This window comes from Ambystoma mexicanum, chromosome 1p (assembly GCF_040938575.1).
Source record: "Ambystoma mexicanum isolate Mex_15411 chromosome 1p, UKY_AmexF1_1, whole genome shotgun sequence".
Lineage (NCBI taxonomy): Eukaryota > Metazoa > Chordata > Amphibia > Caudata > Ambystomatidae > Ambystoma > Ambystoma mexicanum.
The window spans coordinates 833,389,130-833,411,300 of record NC_090921.1 but is presented as its reverse complement, the minus strand read 5'-3'; the positions used below and the strand labels follow the sequence as shown (position 1 = coordinate 833,411,300).

The following is a 22,171-nucleotide window of genomic DNA, read 5'->3' as shown; positions in this document are numbered from 1 at the left end:
CTCATCGGTTCCGATGCCAACCTCAAAAAACTCAGCCCCAATTACATCGCCATTCAATATTGATGGTAATACAATTACAGTTGCCAAAGTAGTCAAAACATTAGGCTTTCACCTCGATTCGGCTTTGACATTAAAGAAACAAGTGAACTCCTTAGCTTCCTCTACTGCCTACACGTGTAAGCTTATTAGGGCAAGTAGAGCCTTCCTTACCCAAGCCAGCTGCATCGTCATCTCCAACGCCCTAATACTCTCCAAACTCGACTATTGCAATGCCTTGTATCTGGGAGCCAACAAATACATCATTGACAAACTCCAAACATTGCAAAGCAATGCCCTTAGAACTGCCCTTAACTTACCATCCAAAGAACATATTTCTAACAAAGGAAGAGAGCACAAATGGCTCAAAATATGTGACAGAATCTCTTAAAACGGCATCGCTTACCTTCAAATGTCTTAACAACGCAGCCCCCCCTACCTAGCAGCAAGAACGAGAAAAACATCAACCCGTCCCACCAGAACCACCAACCCCTACTGCCTACAGATACCCAAATTTAGACTTAAAAAAAGGTGGCAGCAGCTTCCCCATCAAGGCAGCCCAATACTGGAATGCTCTCCCACTCAACATTAGAACAGACCAATCCTACTATAGCTTCAGGCGGAATACCCTTACATGGCTACGATCCAATGACAACTAAGTTGAACCATGCCTCAACTCTTATCCTGGCTACCTAATATGACTGTATATATGTATATTCCTTTGTCTGATTTGTCAAATGTAATGTATCATATTCTCATTGTGCCTTACCCTGTAATTAAGCGTTTAAATATTCATGCCTTTCTGTTCTCTGTTGCGCCCAACTACCTTTGGGTTTGGCGCGCCATACAAAATCAATAAACAAACGTTGGTCCTCCACCACAGCAAGATACTTGGGCATCATAAGGGCATCAGACATACTCTGTTTGCCAATAACTACGCCCCATATCTGACACAATTGGAATGCAAACTCAACACATGGATCAGGCTGCCATTGTCTCTATATGGTCGTATAGCCCTACTGAAAATGTTAGTAGTACCAAAGCTACTGTACCTATTTAACGGCATCCTGATCTGGCTGGCAGGACATTTTTGACACACTACAAAAGCTTGTCACACGTTTCATCTGGGGAGGACAGATGCCCAGACTAAGCTGGCCCAAATTATGCGAGAACTACGACACTGGTGGCCTGGCAGCCCCAGACCTCTATACTACTAATCAGCACAGACACACTTCGCAAAATACTGGACCAATACCGCAGAACAATTGGTGCATATACACAGAGAAACATTCACAGCATCTCCTCTGGACCTCAGGAGCATGACATTTGCCAAAGTACCAAGAGTAAAGACGTTGGCAGACCCTATGGAATCAACAATGCGAGCATGGTCGCAGATCCTCAAGAGAGTAGGATGCAAAATAGCACACTGGCCGCACCTACACCTATGGCGTTATCCAGGTCTGGAACCCACAATGGACCGCACTATACAAACATCCTAGGACCCTGGAAAGCAGGCCACGGTCGGAGATCTCTTCCCGGAAGGCCGGTTCCTCACGGCAGCAGAGATCCTAAACAGAGCAGGAAAAGGTCTACCCACAACTCTACATTACCAACGTCTAAAGGCTTCCTGCAACAAGAGGTGGCCAACCTTCCCGAGTGCACCTCCAGCTCACAAATTCCTATCTGAAATTCTGACAGAAGATGGCTTCATAGGCAGCGTGTCTATGCTATACAGGGTAACTCAGTCTAACCCACCATCCAAGAATGATATGAAAACCAAGTGGGAAAGAGACTTGAACATCCAGATAGGTGAGCAGCAATAGACTAACTATTGCAGATATACAAAAACCATCTCCCTCTGTGCAAATTTTAGACTTATCCAATTCAAAATCTTGAACCACCTACATATCACTCCCAAGAAAATCTCCAAGTTTGACCCTTCCAAACAACAGTCATGCCCCAAATGTGGCACATTTACCGAAACAGCCATACATATGTATTGGGAATGCCCACCAATTAAGCAATTCTGGAACAAAGTAGCAGAGACTATGAACGCCATACTAAATACAAACATCCCGGTCACACTGTTGAAATACCTACTGGGAGATATCGGGAAAGCATCTGTCAAAACCCACAGACTATTCGGAGTAGGTGGAGCCGTGGCTAAACGGAACATTCTTAGGAAATGGAAATCAAAAGACCCCCCCACACACACACCAATGATGGTTATGGGACTCAATCAACACACAAGACTGTGAAGAGTAGTACGTTCGAGGGGTCCAGTCCACCTCGAGGGCCAAAGACATATGGGCTCCCCTCAGAACATACTTACTGTCGGAGGAAGATGAGACAAGGACTGTGAGACCTGGAACACCCCCTGAATGACCCATTATGTCATTGTTGTGTGTGTCCCCCCATCCTCCCCCATATCCTGTATAATGTGTCTCACTATACACCTTTGCCATGTATGTATGCTGTATTGCCTCACTTGAAACATGACCTTCCCGCAATGTTAATATGCCAGTATCAAATAAAGTGAAAAATAAATAAATTACAGATTTACAACTGGAACCTCTAGATTACCTACTGTTAAATGTTTTAGGCTGTGCATTTATTAGCCCTCTAAATTTCTCTTTGTTCAACTAAATGAAATAAATATTAGAGATCACCATAAAAATGATAAAATAATGGACGTGTACAGTATAGTCATAAACAATTTCTATTGGCATTCTGTACAAGTTAAAAAAGGGAGTTGTGTGGAGACCTCCACTGTATAGTCAACCTTTCTTCAAAGAAAGATTCTTGTGTTAAATAATAAAAAATGGGGTTTAAAAATTAGTTAGCTGCACATACAATGTATGTTCTACAAAGAACGTATGAGCAGAGGCTATCTATTACTAAAAAAAAATCGAAATCTTTTTGGTACATTGGAAATAAGGAATAAACAGATCAAGCTTCCATGCAACTTAACCCTATTGCTAAGTTTTAAGCATCCTCTGTTCTTGATACAGTAAATTTTAAATTATGTATTAATGTTTGGAGCCAAGCCTTTAAGTGTGGTGAAATCATAGTCCTAATGCAAAATCTTCTGATTCTTTGTGACCAGATGGCATTCCGATATTGCTCCTCAAGGAAAACCCTGATTTTTCCAGCATCAAATCTTTCATGGATTGTCATGCTCATGAATTTTCCCCATCATGTTGGGAATCCTTGGTAACATGAAAGCAGTTTACCTTTACATTTCTAAACTGCTTGTCACTTTAGTGCTCTATTAGTAATTTTGGGTCATACTGCCATTAGACAGGTCCCCTTAGCTCCACCTCTGGTGGCCGTCTTCAGATTATTTTTGATTAGTTTTTCCATCATGTCCTCCAGTTTGTGCTGTTACTTCTCGCCGACTGGTGTGAAGTTTTCGGCCCATTCCATCACCTTAGGGGTTGCTGTACTAGCATCTGAGGCCTTCAGTAGTCTTAGAAACCAGAAGGTGTCTCACCCGCTAGTCCCCGGGGATCTGTCATCCAGGTGTCCAGGACACAGCCATCACTTTTGGATCCAGTTCCTGGGGGTGGAGCAGTGCTGGAGGATCATCTGGGTGAGGGGTCTTGTGGGAGTGGGGCACCGAATGGTGAGATGCGGGATCCCCTACCGAGAAGGATATTTAGGAACTACAACCCCACCCTTTAAAACACAAACACTTTCTGACGGACAGCCCGCTATGATAGAAAACGGACTAACACCTGAGCTGTATACCTGACGTGTCCCAATACAATGGTCAGGGAATTACTGACCATCACGCACATCTGACTTCCATTACAGTTCCCCACATGGTTAAAAGGCGGAGTACGAGAGCACAGTCTGAGCGAGGCAAAGCACACTAGGAAACGGCAGTTTTAAGATGGCAGTTTAACAAGAGGAGAAAGACTGCGCAGCGAAGGAAGTTCTCTCGACCTTTTTGATAAAGAACCATTGCCTTCATGAGCCCTCGAGATTGGAAAGTGTAAGACCAGGAGAACAGGTTGAAGAATACTGCATTGTGTGTCGAGGTACCCCGGTCCCTCCTGCGTCGATAATCAAGGCGCAGAGAATCGCCAGCTGCTGTTATACTGTCCTTGACTCCAACAACAAAGCAGTGTCCGTGAAATCAACTCAGCTGGTGAGTTGGGGAGACTGATACAAGACCGGTCTGTGTTGAAGCCAAGGTTGCAAGCAGCAACATTGTATGGCGAGCGCTGGTACGAACAATTGTTTGAAACGCGTGTGATAACCAGCGCAGGTGAAGTTGAACTGCAGATGAGTGATTGAACTTTGAAACCAAGTTATGATACCTTTGACAGATAGGTCCGGTGCTCAATCGAAGGTCTCTGTAAGGTATCCAGCTGAGAGTTGACAAAAGTGAGAGTGGCAAAGGATTGTGAATCGAAGTGGTCCTGCGACAGGTCAAGCAAAGTCCTGCACACAATCGAAAGTCTTCGATGTTGATACAGTAAAGAAAGTTTATGGCAAAGTGGATAAATTGGTCCGAGCCTGGCAGAAGGAGACTAATTGAAGATTTTGTGTCAAAGTGGATCTGAGTCCGGCGAAGGCGGTTCCGGGGTGAATAATAAATCACCTAAGAAAATTGTGTATATATGAAATGAAAAAAAAGGAAGGACTTTATTATTATTATTTTTTTAACTCTTTATTTACATTTACCAATACGTAACAATATAGAATTAATCAATCTTGGGACCATATCAAGCAAACCAAATAAACAGTACAACTTTATACAATTAATGATGTACCCCTGCCTAAGGAAGGACTTTATTTGTTGTAACTGGCCCTCTGAAAGATGAGACTTTGAATGGCAAAGAGACTTTGGCACAGAAGGCAATGATGTTGTAGTTTTGAACTGCACCCTCGTGCTAGAGAAGCCAGGGACTGTGCAAAGCTCGAGTGTACCGCCTTGTCCCGTGCTGAAAACGTGGGGAAGGGGAAGCCTACAGCTTCAATATCCTGACATATGATTTCTTGAACACTTTTCTTTTGCATAACATTGTTTCCCACACTATTTGTATTTAGAGATGAGGATTGGCAATAGCTTTATTAGTATAGGCCCTTTTTATTTTGACAAGACGCCAGTAGAACTGCATTATTATTTTTTGACGGTCGTAGCTTGATCCCATCTGTAGATTTAGGTTTAGATGGGCGTTTTTCAAACCCAATTGAAGTTCAATAAACACCCTTGCACTTTCGTCACTTGTGTGCCTGTCTTACTGTTGAAACCCTGCCCTCCTTACAAGTCTGTGGACATCATGACAGACATGAGGAAGAAAAGCCTGTTCAAGGCCTCCTCGACGTGTCACCTTAGTGTACATCAACAATCTTGATGAACAGCGTCTGTCTGTACCCAGACCACAACTTGAACTGTACCATCTGCCAGTCGTTCTCTTCCAAAACCCACAAGGATCGCCACCGCAGGTTAGTGGCTTGGTTGGATGAAGGTGTCTGGGCCGCTGACTGTGCCTCTGTCTGCAGTTATGCCTCTGCCAGGCACAGCAGACTCCTCGAGCGTCTCATCAGAGAGGTCGAGGTCCCATGAAGAATCTTCCCTTGGGAAGGAGGCAAAAAAGGGACATGGATCGCACGCTCGGTCTACCCCTCGCCCCCTTGTCGTTGATGATGTCTTAGTCTACGGTCTCCTCATTGACTACTATGGTGCCGAGAACACCTTCCTCAGTAGCTTCGTTATCTATTCAGAGAAGCGATGCCATCCACGAATACAGTTCCTTCTTCTAGGCTATCCTCATCGACAGCCCATGGATGGCCCAAGTCATTTTTGACCATCATCCCGTTGACGACCTTGTTGACTACCAAATCAACAACATTGGTGAGCAAATCCATTATATCGGTCCTGTAGACCAGCTTGTCGACCAAATAATTGTCTACATCCACTACCTCATCTAGACCTACTCCATTACCAAGCAGGTCTTCATCGTCCACAATGCCTGCTCAAAGGCCCTTGGTTTCCTCTTTTCCAAAGGGAGTTGCTGTGGACAGAGATGTCCCATCTGGGTTGTCTTACCTCCCCAGCCACTGGCTTCACTGGCTTCATATTCACCGCCTGCAGTCCCCTGTCTGACCATGACCCCTCCAGACCAACTACTACATCAGGGTGCTGACTCGGACTTGGATGCCGACTCGGACTTGGATGCCATGGAGGAAGTATTCTGAGATGATGAAGATGCAATACCTTCTCTTGCTGACATTGCGACACTGGCTCAACCAAAGCAAGGTCCTTCTCTGTCTAAGCAAGGCCCTGCTCTGCCTTCTCCAGTTGCACCTGTCCAAATAGACATTCCCTCTGGGCTTCCTCTGGCTCCAGCTCCCACAGGCTCAAGGGACGTGTCTATGGACATCTTGTCCACGCTACAGACACTGGTTCTGCAGCTCCAGCAGCAGCTTCCAGCTCCACCATTGTCTTCCCCAACACAGCCCTGCGTTTTGCCTGCAAAAGGTTGTTTTAAGTTCTCCACCACCCTCCAGACCCTTCCAGGGGCCCCACTTTTGCCAACAGTCGCCCTCACAGACGCTGGCGACTATCTGATGGACGGTTCTCCACACACTTATTCTGCAGACAAGTTTGAGGATCTGGTGCCAGGTGATGGTGAGCCAGGAGATTATTATTACCTCTAAGATTTACCTCCTGACTAGATTGGCTTGTTTTGTGCTCTCATGTTACGAACAGCAAAACTCTTTGATCTCCTCCCAGAGGAGCAGAAAGAGGAGTATTTTTTTTAATCAAAGGCAGGAATCAGCCAGAAGGTCAGTAGTATCCATTCCATTGCCAAACGATATTGACATATCTTGCTTCCTAGTGTGGAATCCGTTCTCAGCCCCACCCAAAAAGAATTGCTTCGAGAAGAGGTACAAGGTCCTGGATTCAGCGCTCAAATGCCTATTCACACCGCCCTGCACAGACTCAGTGGTCTCTGCAGCTGCCCGTAAGAACTCTGCCAATCGTTCATCCCCTTTCATGGTACCTCCAGACAAGGAGGGTAAACAACTGGACACCTTTGGGAAGACGTTCATCTCTATGGCCCTGATGACTTTCAAGGTGGCCAACTCTTTCGCAAATTCTTTCCACTACGACTGGGAACTCTGGTTCAAGCTGGGGCCAATCCTAGATGTTCTTACTGACAAGCAGGCGCGAGGTACTTCCACTGCTGCATGAGGGAGAAGCGGAATCTGATCATGCTATCTCTATTGCTGTAGACATTGTGGACACGGGAATTCCGCTAGATGGATAACGCTGCAGTGTTGCGCTGTCATGGTTGGCTTAAGGCCACCAATTTCCATCCGGAGGTCCAGTCCAAAGTTGTCTATATGCTGTTTGACGGCATCAGTCTATTTAGGAATAAGGTTGAGACCCTGTAGCTCATCAAGACGGACACTGAGACAGCTTTGTTGGGTACTCTGCAACAGTGTTTCCAGTCCTTTCGCTCAGGAAAGTCAAAGTTTTCAAGTACTTCGAGGGAAATACTCCTACCGTCCTCATATGTGCCGCACCACCCAAGAGGGTTACAAGGGATGATCAGTCTTATCGAGGAAACCAGCGACAACGCAGAGTTTCCTCCAGTAGATGAGTGCCGAAGCATGCCTGACCAGGCCCTGGCCCTAGCCCTGACAATCAGGTCAGAGACCAATACTAAACCTCCTCAGGCTCAACAAATTCTTCAAGTCTCAAATGTTTTGCATGGTCACGTTACAACACATCCTAGACCAGCTGGAAGAAGGGGACTATCTCTCTTCTCTAGACCTAGAGGATGCATACTTCTATATCCCCATTCATCAGCGGCACAGACGAACACTACCAATTCAAGGCCCTGCCCTTTGGCCTAAAATCATCACCAAGGGTGTTCACGAAATGCCTGGCTCCAGTAGCCGCCCACCTCCAGCGTTCAGGCATTCACGTTTACCTGTATCTGGACAACTGATTGGTGTGCAACCCTTCGCTTCCACTAGCCATGCAACACACCAAGGATACAATTCTGTGTCTAACATCACTGGGGTTCTCGGACAACTGTGCAAAGGCCTGCTTAAATCCTGCTCAGAACTCGCTGTTCTTGGACTCACGCCCCAACACTGTTGGGTGTGTTGCAATGCCTTCAGAGGAGAGGGTGAATACTATCCTGAACAGTCCAATTTCTTTCATGCCTACCAATTGCTTCATTCCGCTCCCTCAAATCCTTCCTGGAAATGATGGCCTCATGCATCCCATTGATCTTACACTGCAGACTTCCGAATGAGACCACTTCAGGAGTTCCTGGATGCCAGATGGCAACAAATATCAGGGTCTTCGGCATACAAGCTTCACCTCACGCCCTCCTCTCAAAACACCCTTCTATGGTGGAGTAGTCTCAATCTCACTCAAGGACATCATGTCAGTGACCATGGATGCCTCCCTGGAGGGTTGGGGGGGGATGCCACAGGCCTGTAATTGCCCAAAGAAAAAGCCCTATCCATCACTGTTCTAGAGCTGAGAGCTGTGTTCTGGGCCCTGATGTCCTTCAAGCCACAATTGCAGAAATGAGTGGTTAGCGTTTTCATGGACAATACCACCACCAGGTTCTATATTCCGAAGTGGGGGTGTGGGGGGGGGCCAGCCCTATCCTATCCTGTCTGCAGAGGCACAGGCGCTAGGGACATGGGCGCACAGGGATGCACAACACTATAGCGGATTCACTCAGCATGGAACTCCAATCCTGCCATGAATGAGAAATTCACCAAGGCCAAGTTCTCTGTCTCTTCACCGGGTGGGGTCATCCGGCGATCGGCCTGTTCGATGCTGTGATCAACAAGAAATGCACCAAGTTTGCAAGCAGGTTTCTCAAAGGGGAGAGCCTGGGGGAAATTTTCTTGTTCCCATGTTAAGGACTGCTCCTTTATGCTTTTCCCCCCCCGATCCCTCTGCTGCCTCAAACAGAACAGTACACTCAAACAGAACATCTGCACAATGATCCTGTTTGCCCCAGCCTGGCTGCAGAAAAATGTGGTGCCCTGATCTGCTTCAGCTTTCATTGGGTCCCTGCATATTGTGCCCCTGTTCTCCAACCTTCTCTTCAGAGATGGCAGGTTCATCAGACATCACGACCCAGTGTCCCTCAACTTGACTGTATGGTTCCTGCAGCCTTAGAATTCGCTAACATACCATTACCTCTAGACTGCATAAACACTTTGCTAGGGCAAGAGCTCCATCAACTTTGTGCTGCTACAGAAGCAAGTGGTAGTGCTTTATGATATGGTGTGCAACTCAAAACCTGCACGTTCAGGCTCTAGGCGTCTTGCCATGCCGCCTGTTTCTGGGTAATGCTGGTTCAGCACACTCTTCTATCAAAGTGCATTTAGCAGCCCTTCTGCGCTACACGCAGGCCTCCAACAGGCAGCCATTCCCTTTTGTCACAGTGGTTGGTGAAGGAATTCCTCAAAGGACTGTTTCCCACTCCCCCATTCCGCCCATCCAAGCTCCTGCTCCAGTTTGGGGACTCAACGTGGTCCTCTCAAAACTAATGGGCCCTCCTTTCAAGCCTCTGCATACCGTCACCTGGAAGAACGCCTTCCTAGTTTCCAACCAGACGGGTGGGTGAACTGCAGGCCCTCTCCTGCAAGCCTCCCTACTTGACATTTCATCAGTTTAAGGTGGTCCTTCGTACAAACACTTCCTTCTTGCTGAAGGTCCCTTCTGCATGATATAATATGGCATTTATAACGCGCCTATACACAAGTGTTTCAAGGCGTGACGAGGCAAGGGAGGGGAAACGGGGAGAAGACAGACAACGATCCTTCTAGGCCAGGTGGCATTGAGATCGCTCGAGTACAGGGGAGGGGGAAGGGGAAAGGTGCAGTATATAGGATAACAGTAAATAAAGACAATAAATAAAGGTACGGCCAGCTGGTGGCAAGTGCAAGGGTAAGTGCCGACATCAGGTGTCAAGTGCTAGAAGGGGCTGTAGGGATACTGAAACAGTCCCCGAGTGCAAAGGTTTCCAAGGGGGCAGTGCAGGTTTGCATCTGGCGGGGAGGGGACTTGGGCCCGAGATCAGAGGGTAGCCAGGTAACAGTGCAATTTCAGATTCATCCAGGAGATCAGCAGGGGAGAGGAGGAGAGAAAGCAGAAGCAAAGAGGAAGGTCTTGAGGTGCTTCCCGAACCGGATATGGTTCTCCTCAAGTTTCAGAGAGGCAGGGAGGCTGTTCCAGAGTGAGTCCCGAGCAGACGAAAGAGATCTACCACCAACTCGCTGCTTGGAGAAGCGACTAACCGTGAGGGAGTTGGAGTCGGGTGAGCGAAGAGCTTCAGAAGGAAGATATTTAGGAAGAGAGGGTTGAAGGTATTGGGACAATGCAGAGGGTTTTGAACTTAATCTTTGCCGCCACTGCAAGCCAATGCAGAGATTTCAGTCCTGGAGAGATACGATCCAGGGGCTTGAGGCCAAGGACAAGTCTCGCAGTCCTGTTTTGCAGAGTTGCAGGGGGGGGGAGTAGAGGCAGGCAGATTTAGAAAGAGGCTGATGCAGTAGCCCAGCCTAGAGTGAACCAGAGCACTGGAGACGGTGAGCTTCTGGGGGAAGGTGAGCAAGGGAAGAATACCTCTAAGGAGGTGCAGCTGGTAGTGTGACTTCTTAGAGACGTCAGAGATGTGAGGAGAGAAGGAAGGTTTGGAGTCGAAGATGACCCCGAGGAGTTTAGCCTCACAGGTGGCAGCAGGAAGAGGGCCAAGAGAGGCGGCCAGAGAGTGACAGGAAAGGAGGGAGCCGGTGTGCCAATAAGGAGAATCTCGGTCTTACTGGCATTCCTTCACCATTCCACCTTAATGAACCCCTGATCCTGCCAGTGTTCTCTGGCTCTCCTTCCTCTCTGGTGGAGTGATCCTTACATTCCGCGGATGTCGCCAGAGTCCTCAAATTCTATTTGGCTAGCACTAAAGAGTTACATCACAATTTTTGGTTGCCTTTCAAACATGTCGGCGATTGCCAATGCTGGAGAAGGAATACGTTTTTTACCTGTAACTCCTGTTCTCCAACAATGGTATTTTTCATGGATTCACATGCGACCCTCCCTACTACCCCTCTCTGGCTCTTCTTCGTTCTTACTGCCACATTACGTGAAGGTGGCAACCAGGGGTGGAGCCAAGAGGACCTGTTTATTTGGCTGTGGGCACTGTGACCCAAAATGACTCTAATAGCGCACTTAAGTGACTAGCATTTTAGAGATTTAAAGGTAAACTGCTTTAATGTTAGAGGAGTCCCACCCTCACAACAGGGAATATTCAAGAGCATGTGAATCCAGGAAAGATACCAATGGTGGGGAACAGGAGTTGCAAGTAACTTATTCCTTATTTTGGCTTTACGTTTTAAACAAACCTGAGCTTTTTAATACCTACCTCATGACAATCCTCTATTCTTCATATTTAGGGCGAGGAGCCTAAGAATTATTGGCCGATCGCCCTAATGGACTCTATAAGCAAAATATTTGCATCTGTTCTGATTAATGGGCAATTTCGGTGGGTAGGTTTGCAGAGATTTCAAACTGGTTTTAGATGCCATACTGGCCCCTCATTACCCTTCCACAGAAACCAGCATGCAAGAAAGAAAGTCAACAAGTGTATTTTGCTTGTTGATTTAACCAAAGCTTTTGATTGTGTCCATCGATCCTTGCTTTGGACAAAGCTCAGATCATTGGACATATTGTTGGGCCTGTTGGCTATCCTGGCCATTTACACTATAATTGAATAGTATCAGTTGTTAACTTTAAAAATGACAACATTCCGTGGGGTATCCTGTGGTTTTCCAACAGTTATTACTTAGAAATAATTTACTTCGATGTAATTACTGCAAAAAACATTTTGATTAAATAGCAGATTGTTGGCTAAGGGGTGGGGAGGGGCTTGGGGCAGGGGTACTAGTGTAAGGGGAGGAGGTGTGGCTGGGGGTTATGGGGTGGGGGGGACACCACCTGCCCCAAATAGAAGTGATTTATATTTTTAAGTGAAAACTTACATGACCATTTCGCGGTTTGAGACAAGGATGTGTCCTAGCCCCAACATTTTTTTCAATCTTTACTTCTTTGACCTGATTAACCATTTATCTACATACAGTCCATTCCTTCCCACCTCGTGTTAGTAATTTGCAGTTACACTGATTCTTATGTTGATGACCTTATTATTCATGATTGTACACCAATCTGTCTCCAGCGCTCTTAATGCTTTGCTTGTTTACATGAACACTCATGATTTAACTATTAACAGCCCTAAATCTCCAGTGATGTGGTTTTCTCCAAGAAAGAATCCAATTAATTTCCTTTGGTATTTAAATGGGGGGGAAAAAACATGGAAGTTTCAAACAATCCAATTTATTGGGGTTTTCCTATATTTGGACATCTTAAGCTGACTGGCCTCATTGAAATATTAAGATTGAATATCATGTGCTGCACCAATTAAACTAATCAATAATAAATATTTACTTCTGCTTCTGAATTTCTACAAACATGGTATCCCTAGTTTACCTTTTGGGCTGGAGATTCTTCAAACCACTGATTACCAATGTCTTACTAAATTAGAAGGAAGTATTTGGAAAACATTTTAAATCTGCCACAGTGTGTACCGACTGTGATAATCTAGAATGAATCAAGAACTTTTTCTTTGCAGTTACAGTTTAGGTGGCAGCTTTTTTCTATCTTTTCTAAGATGTTATCTCTAGTCTCAAACTCACTGTATACTGGTTTGAATATATTTTAGTGTGTAAAACGTCTACGATACATACTATCAGACTAAATTGCTGGTTCTAAGATTAACCTTTTGGATCTTGGTGTGGACAAATCCCTTCTTTTAACTAATTCCCAGAGTCAAAGTCCTATGGGAGTCTGGTTGAATATAGAGTTTTGACAAAAAAATATAAATAGTCTCAATCTATTGATGGCACGGAAAAACTGGGTGCCCTTCCTCAGTATTTAATCAAATTTCCTGGTCATAAATTCAGGAGAATATTTCTGTGATTTCAATGTAATCTTTGTTCTTCATTTGCAGTTGTCTGTGAAAGAAGGTGTTTGGAACGCAACTTTTGTATTTGGAGGTTATGTAACCATCCAGACTCTCCATGGAAACTATGGCACATTAATTGTTATTGTCCATATCTATATGTTCAGAGATTTGATTTCTTAGGTAAATTTGTCCACAATGTTTCTCTTCTTTCTACGTGAAGATTTTGGAGTCTAATTCGGACAGAAAAAGTCTCATTAAATATTGCTGTAGTGAGATTAATTTGTCTGAAAGTATTTTTTGCGTTGTAAGAATTTTTAGGTCGGGTTGTGTTGATTCGTGTTGTCCTTCCTAACTTAGTGTTTATTTTTGTGCTTTTATTATATATTTTTCAGGTTTGTAGTGTTGTCCAATGTTGTTCTATCTTTGTATAGTCTTACTTTGTAACCGTAACATGAAAATAAAGATTGCATATGTAATACCAGGAAAAATAAATTCTTTAACTTCTTCCATGCTTTTGAATAGCTTTTATTGTGGTTGGGAAAATTGCTCATTTTAATTCAGTTATTTTTTTTGAAGGAGTGGCATGCTGCATTCAAATCCTGGCGACTATGCTTGGGGACAGAGTGGTCTTGACGCAATTGTTACCCAGGTAAGAATCTTGTCTTCTCTAAATACGTAACAGTTCGGTGGTGCACTGATTGTGTGCATGACACCCAAATAGCTTTTTGATGAAAGGCTGAGCAACTGAAAACAATAGTGAGTGTTTTTTCAGTAAGCACCTAAAAGTTTGTCTGGTAACGTACTGCAATTTACTATGCTCTCATCATGTGTTTAGCCAGAAACACTGCATATGCAGCCAGTGCTTGAGGAGCTCCATAATTATTAAATAGGATTTTGACAAACTGGTTGCAAAACATTGCCTGTATTAACCTGGATTTGAGTAGTGTGAATTATCCTCTATGCCACCTTTGCTTTTGTCCAAACAGTTTGCATAATTCATGACATCATTGAGAAGTGAGTGGACCAAAGATGAGCTAAGAATTCATATAAAAATGCTGCATTAATAAAATCGACAAACCGAACAGGAAAGAGGTTTGTTCAGGTAGTAGAGCCAGTCTGGGCTGAAAGGTTATGCCGGCCAGGTTGGGAGTAAAAGAGAGGAGCAAATTAAATGTGAAGCAGAATTGGCACCATCTGTCAGATATGTCCGTCATGTTTAATCTCGCATTGTTTCGAGCTTTGAATCAAACCGTCCAATCCCCCACTAGCCTCTTCCTCCCCGCCGGCTTAGAGAGGATCACTGAATCGTGTCTTGGAAATATAGAAGTTGCTAGAGTTGGAAGTAATAGAGGAAGTTCCAAAGAAGCAGTGGACCTAAGGGCTTGTAAGTAACCCATGTTTAGACTACAGAGGCGGGGGTTCTACAATTCCTCCAGCATCTCAATCTTCATCAGCGTTCTTTAAATAGCAGTTATTTCCCTGCACTTCAGGAAGGTGATTACCCGTGAGTCTGAGACGATTCCAGTCTTTGCCCATTCTCTACGTAGATTTGGTTCTGGCTACATTGACTTTAAGGATTTTTCAACCGTGTTTGCTCGGATTTGTTTGAATTTGGAAAGCAGCACTGGCGCTTTAATTCCAAGGACAGCCCATGAAAACTGCCTCCTGGCGCCTATCGCCCGCTCGTGAGTCCGAGACAAGTCCAGTCTTCGCCCAGGCGACGCAGGAGGAAGAAAAATGGCGGCTAAGAACCTTTCCCCTGGAGCCACCCATCTGGGGCCGTAAGCTGGGAGGTGGGGGATTTGTGCGAAGTCCGGTGGGGCAGCGCCTGTTTGGCGCTGCCCCACTTAGCATGCACATGGTGGGGTCGGGCTGCTGGGTCCCTTAACAATGGGAACCCAGACAGCGCGTCTCCAAGACAGGAGGGTGAGGTGAGGTGAGAGGGGCAGGTGACAACCAGCAGGCGCTGCCCCCTGTCACCTTGCCCTCCATACTTCAAAGGCCCCCCTTCCCATCCTGCGGATGCTGAGCGGGGGCCTTTTGAAGTTCAAAGAAAGGGCTGCCTTGCCCCCAGGCCGAATTTTGCCTTTATCTGGCAGGGGCAAGGTGGCCCTTCTCATGCTTCCTCCCCGTCAGCCACGAACAGCAGCAGGACGGCTGCAGGCTCCCAGGACCTGGATTAAGGGGAGAGAAGATCATTTTGCCTCTGCGGGCTTTTCGTGTTTTTTCCCCCTTTTTTCCCACAGCTGAGGGGACCAGCAACGTGGAGAGAAACGGTTGGAGGGTCTGTAAGCAGCAGCGGCGGGCGTTTCGGGTCTTTTCCGAGGACGCAAGGCAGGACCAAGGAGCCCGAGGAAGCCTGCAGCAAGCGGCTGCACACGGACCTCGCACATCAAGAGCCCGAGGAGGTCGGCACAGCAGTGAGCGGCTCCACACGGAGCTCGCAGAGCTCAAAGAAGGCGGGTCCCCGAGCACAACACAAGGAGTGAGCGGGGCTGCAACAGCAGAGCCTTTATAGCACAGCAAGCAGAGCGTCAGGCTCAAGGGTATAAGGACATAGGTTCGAGCCCTGGAGAGGGCGCAAGAATTTATATTTGGGCGCGAACATTTTTAATTTCTCTCCGGCTCAGGGAGGACACATCCCTGAAGGAAACATTACTCCTGGAATGGGCCAAAGCAGCGGAAGCCGTCCATGGCATGGACGTGGTGCAGGAAAGAATGGCAGAGCTCGCATTCACCGGCCTCAACGAGGATGACGCAGGCGCCCTGGAAGAGGAGGTCGACGGCGATGAGGAGCCAGCAGAAAGGGAGCAGCCAGCTAGGAAGAAGCAGCGCCTTGACGTCCGCAGCATGCCCGCCTCTTCAGACACCCACCCAGGCACCAAAAGGAAAGCAAAATCAGGTACTGTGAAAAGCAATGATTTGGGGCCTATGCTTGAACAATTTTTAAAATGGCATAAGGGTGCGGTTGCTGGGAAAAAGAGGAGGCACAGGGATGACTCGAGCAGCTCCAGCAGCGAGAGTGACAGCACAGACACAGAGTCGGAATCTGGGGGCGAGGATGACCAGGGCCACCTTAAAGCATGGGTTGGGCCTAGCAATGATGTACCGTCTCCAACCCCACATATGACTAAATATGGGAGGCGCACTGCCGGCAAAAGTGTAAATAGAAGCCTAAAAAAGACCATTGCATGGCACATTGAGCGGAAAATTAAGAGAAAGATCTGGAAAAAGCAATTTATTGACATTTTCTGCCTATTGGAATATGAAGAATTAGGTTTTGGCATTTCAAAAAGGGATAAGAAAGAGGAAGAAAAAGAGAGAGCAAAGAGGCCCACACTGGAGAAGAATATTCAGAACTGGGAGGCCTCTTTTCAAATCCTATCCACAATAATTCTTGAAAAATTCCCAGAAGAGGGCACTGCACTGATTGCCTACCACCACAGAATTTTGGAGATTCACAATACCTTTGGGGGGGGGGGGGGGGTCTTGGCTGAACTATGATAGAGAGTTCAGGAAGGAGATGCAGAGATTCCCTGACCTGGGCTGGGAGGAGGAAGACCCTAAATTGTGTCTTTTTCATGTATTAAAAGAAAACTCAACTAAGAGCGCCCAAAGCAGCAAGGACTATGAGCATCAGTATAATAGAAGGGGTAGAAACAGGCAACATAACCAGCGCAGGCCTCAACAAGACAGTATAAATACTAACAAACACAAACCCCCCTTTCGAAGAACGCTCCCAGGGGGGCAAAAAACAGGGCATAATCAGGGTCAGTCTGGCAACTGCAGCAACGGGGGGGCCAAAGGAAGCACTCCGGGGTCCTGCTGGTACTTCAACAGAGGGTCATGTAACAAGGGCACCGAGTGCAGATACAAGCACCAATGCAGCACATGCAGTGGTGGCCACAGCAGCAACAATTGCACAAAAGCCTCTCCTTCCAGGCCCAGCCCAAAAGTCACTGAGGGCAAAAACATGCACTAGCTACAGAATAGGGGCCTCTCCAATAAAAATGGACAAACTGCTAAAAATGTTAGAGAACTACCCTGACCCAGCAGCTAGAGCATTCTTGGCTCAGGGTTTCAAAGATGGCTTTCAGATCTCATTCAAGGGCCAGGGATCTCCCACCATACCCAAGAACCTACAATCTGCCTCATCCCTAGCTACCATAATAAGCGAAAAAATTGATAAAGAGCTACGACTAGGGAGGATTGAGGGCCCCTTCCAGCACCCCCCCTTCACTGAGTTTTTGTGCTCCCCCCTGGGCATCGTGCCCAAAAAAGAGCCGGGGGAGTTCAGGATGATCCACCATTTATCACACCCACCTGGTAGCTCTTTCAACGACGGCATCCCTGTCACAGATGCCGCTGTCTCTTACAGCTGCGTGCAAGATGCTGTCGACTTAGTAAAACTGTCAGGTAGACACGCTCTCATGGCAAAAGCGGACATTAAATCAGCTTTCAGGCTGCTGCCCGTGCACAAGAGCACTTACCAGTGGCTGTGTTTCCACTTTGACAATAAATTCTATTTTGACAAATGCCTGCCCATGGGCTGCGCCATCGCGTGTGCCTATTTTGAACAGTTCAGTTCTTTCGTACAGTGGGCGTTCCAACAGGCCATGCCCAGAGCCAGAACGGTACACTATTTGGATGATTTCTTCTTCACTGGCCCAGCAGGGTCTCTCCTATGCAGCTCATCCCTAAAAACATTCAGTGAAACCATGCAGGAATTAGGGTTTCCGCTGGCACCCGAGAAGACTGTAGGACCCACCACCACCCTGTCATTTCTAGGAATAGAGATTGACTCTTCCATGGGGGAGTGCCGCCTGCCCAGGGAGAAAATAGAGGACCTTCTACAGACAATAAGGCGGATGACAGGCAGGGACAAGGCTACGCTTCGTGAAATACAGTCCCTTGCTGGGAAGCTGAACTTTGCTACCAGAATCATGCCCCAAGGCCGGGTTTTTCACAGGAGCCTGGAACTAAAAATGAGGGGGGTTACGAAGCCACACCACCACATCAGATTGGGCAAAGAGATTACACAGGACGTGGCCATGTGGGAATCATTCCTTAACAACTTCAATGGCCAAGTGATATGGCTCAAACCCATGAATGGGGCAGACAAAAGGTCCCTGTTCACGGATGCGGCTGGCAGCAGAGGCTTTGGGGTATGTTTTGGTAACAAGTGGTGCGCCGGCCACTGGCCGCCCTGCTGGCAGCAGAGGGGCTGGACCAGGAACATCACATTGCTAGAGATATTCCCCATATGGCTGGCACTCTACCTATGGGGGGACTTGTTGGCCAACACAGAACTGGTCACATGGTCAGACAACATGGCGGTTGTACACATTTTAAACAAGGGTGCTGCCTCCTGCCCTCTGGTGCTAAAAGTGTTGTGAGAAATGAAGTCACCCTGAAAAATAACATTGTAATAATTGGGCGGCACATTGCAGGCAAAGATAATAAGGCTGCTGACGCTCTGTCCCGTTTTCAGTTCTCCACTTTCAAGGCACTAAACCCACAGGCAGAAGCCAGGAGGACAGCAGTTCCAGAAGAGGTGTGGGCCATCATGGACACATCCAAGACAGCCCCAGCCAGCCAGCCGGTCACAGCTCTTCCATGAGATGCCCCCTCCCAACTCTACCCTCACCCCCGGGCCCGGACAAGAAGGGTTGCCCTTCCCGGCACCACACTCCTACAGGTGAGCCTAAAGGTGTCTTAGGGGAACTGGCCAAAAAGGCGCTGGCACAGAAAACTGCCAAAATGTACAATAAGTGCTTGACTGATTTTGGAAGGATCACAAAAGTCACCAACATCGGGGATATACAGGAGTGCCATGTCAATGACTTTATGGAGTGGGCTTTCAAACAAAGCAAAAAGAAGGCATGGGCTTCATCCCATCTGGCAGCAGTTTCATATTACATTAGATTAGCGGGGGCACCCGACCCCACCCACGGCGCACTAACCAGATATGCGCTCAAGGGTTGGTCCAAAATGGAAGGGGTCAAAACAGACACCAGGTGCCCCCTCAATTTTGCTAAATTAAAAATTCTGCTGGACACCCTCCCTACAGTATGCAACAATGCCTACGAGACCTCACTATTTAGAGCTGCCTTCACACTAAACTACTTTGGGGCGTTCAGGATCAGCAAGATAGCCTCCAAAAACACAGGATCAGAGGTAGGGCTGTGAAACTGTGTAGGTCCAAAACTGACCAATTAGGAAAAGGGAGGATCATCAACCTGTACTGCATTGAGGAAACAGAATATTGCCCCATCTGCATCACCAGGGCCTTCACGAACAAGCGCCCCAGCCGGGGGGGGGGGGCAATTATTCACACACAAACGTGGGTCTGCCCTCAGTAGATTCCAGGTGAGGTCTGTCCTCAGGAAGACTATAATAGCTATAGGATGGAATCCTACTGAGTTTGGATCCCACTCCTTCAGGATAGGAGCAGCCACTTCAGCCTGGATGGGGGGGTTGCAAGAGAAAGCCACATAAAAGGGATTGGGGGTTGGAAATCGGGGGGCTTACAAAAGATACATCAGGAAAGACTTGATCTAATAGTATCTTCCTCCCCCCCCCCCCCCGATTATCTCCTCATCATCCACCCATCTCGGGGGCAATGACTTGCCTCAGCTGGGCAGGACGTTTTTCTGGCTTAAATCGGCACCTCCCTCAGATCCCTGGCACGCATGCTAAGACTTTGAACAGAAGTGATGATGTCAGAAATCATCCCTCGCCAACAGTGGCATGGGGCAGAGTGCAGCAAAGCCATGGAGATTTCTAGGCGCAAACTGAACAAAGCCGTGGCCAATTTCTGCCATTTATCAGGCCTCAAATCTATTAAACATGGGATCTCGGTACACAACCAGGCCATGTTCTGCGATGACAGGGTTCACCTGTCCATTGAAGGTATGGACATTTCACCAGGAATATTTTCTGGACCCTGGCAGCCAGAGGCTGTACTTAATTCATAATCTCTTATTTTGGGGGGACCTGGGAGACGCCGGTCAGCATCCCCTCAGGGTGGCGGCGGGGATCAGCCTAAGGCGGGCCCCTAATTGGGATTAGGGCCCCCCGCTCACCTGTTCCCTCTGTCCCCAAAATATAGTATTGTTATCCTTATGTGATGTTATGGCTGGTTTTTCTTTTGCACCATGGCTGGTACTAAAATAAAGCTTGTGGCCAAAGTTTATTCCACCTCACATCCTGGTCGTCAGCCTCCTCATTCCTGCAACTGTCATTACTGTATTGCCTGTCTTGTCACACTTGTCATCCATCCGTGTCACCCGCATGCCACTCCCCAGCACAAAAACACTTCCAGGCTTATACACCCGGGCCCACCCGGATGGGAGGCCCGGGGCCGTAAGCTGGGAGGTGGGGGATTTGTGCGAAGTCCGGTGGGGCAGCGCCTGTTTGGCGCTGCCCCACTTAGCATGCACATGGTGGGGTCGGGCTGCTGGGTCCCTTAACAATGGGAACCCAGACAGCGCGTCTCCAAGACAGGAGGGTGAGGTGAGAGGGGCAGGTGACAACCGGCAGTCGCTGCCCCCTGTCACCTTGCCCTCCATACTTCAAAGGCCCCCCTTCCCATCCTGTGGATGCTGAGCGGGGGCCTTTTGAAGTTCAAAGAAAGGGCCGCCTTGCCCCCAGGCCGAATTTTGCCTTTATCTGGCGGGGGCAAGGTGGCCCTTCTCATGCTTCCTCCCCGTCAGCCACGAACAGCAGCAGGACGGCTGCAGGTCTAAAAAACCATCCCTCCCACCCTGCAAATAACTGTAAGGAAAAGCTATAGCGAGGGCCAGGTAGAAGATGGAACACAATCATATCATTAGGGGAGGCTAAAACGCCTCACTTCAAAAAATAAACATAAAAATTCAACTCCAAGAAGGGCCTTTTTAAAATACCGGGGGGTCTTTTTGTCTATTAGTTGATCTTCTAGGAAAATACAGTTATAGAAGACCCAAGCGCTCAGAATCCACCGGAGAACATCAATACAGGTGGGAGCTCTAGGGGTATAACAAAACTGAAAAGGAGAGAGGAACCTGAGCAGAAACATGTACTAGTAAGCCTCAAGTATCCACCTCCATGCATGCAGAAGGGGGGCTCTCACCACAAGTGGATCAGGAGCAGGGTAAGTTCCTAGTAAGGCTCCGGAACCCACCCCCTCGCAATTTTTTATGCAAGATAAGCGCTCTGGGGTACGCAAGTGGATCGTGGGCAGGGGAAGTTCCCAGCTAAGCCCTTAGAACCCACCCCAGCAGCGAAATAGTACAACACAAGCACTGAAGGGGTTTCACAACACAAGTGGATCGGGAGCAGGGAACATTCTAGTAAGGCTCTCTTTTTGAACCCATTCCAGCTGTAAAAACAGGCAGCCTTAAGCACTGAGGGGGTCTCACAACGCAAGTGGATCGGGAGCAGGGTAAAAACCTAGTAAGGCTCTTTGAACCCACCCCGGCTGTAAAAACAAGCAGCTTCAAGCGCTGAGGCGGTTTCATAATGCAAGTGGATCGGGAGCTGGGTAAAAACCCAGTAAGGCTCCTTGAACCCACCCCGGCTGTAGAAACAAGCAGCGCTAAGCGCTGAGGGAGTCTCACAAGGCAAGTGGATCGGGAGCAGGGTAAAAACCTAGTAAGGCTCTTTGAACCCACCCCGGCTGTAAAAACAAGCAGCTTTAAGCGCTGAGGGGGTTTCACAATGCAAGTGGATCGGGAGCTGGGTAAAAACCCAGTAAGGCTCTTTGAACCCACCCGGATGTAAAAACAAGCAGCTTTAAGCGCTGAGGGGTCTCACAATGCAAGTGGATCGGGAGCAGGGTAAAAACCCAGTAAGGCTCGTTGAACCCACCCCGGCTGTAAAAACAAGCAGCCTAATGCGCAGAAGGGGTCTCGTAGCACAAGTGGATCAGGAGCAGGGAAGACCCTAGTAAGGCTCCTAGAACCCACCCCCGAGGAAACAACTAGCCCGCAAACGGAGCGTGGGGGCTTCAAAAACTCAAGTGGATCATGTGTGGAGAAAGTGCCCAATTCATCTCCAAAGAGTGGACCAAGAGGCTAAAACGCCTCCATCCGTGGAAAAGTACAAAACACATGACCAAAAAAAAAAATCAAAATGGCTCC

General features: G+C 47.5%; 1 protein-coding gene across 3 annotated transcripts in view; it reads left to right on the top strand.

Moving 5' to 3' along the window:
• The window catches only part of RNF115 (ring finger protein 115), an 809,324-nt gene that overhangs the window by 549,018 nt on the left and 238,135 nt on the right, over nucleotides 1-22,171 (top strand). For all 3 annotated transcript variants that reach the window (XM_069652791.1, XM_069652792.1, XM_069652790.1), the window contains exon 6: nucleotides 13,626-13,698. In XM_069652791.1, coding sequence (XP_069508892.1) covers nucleotides 13,626-13,698 — 73 coding nt within the window. The remainder of the gene's footprint in view (nucleotides 1-13,625; nucleotides 13,699-22,171) is intronic.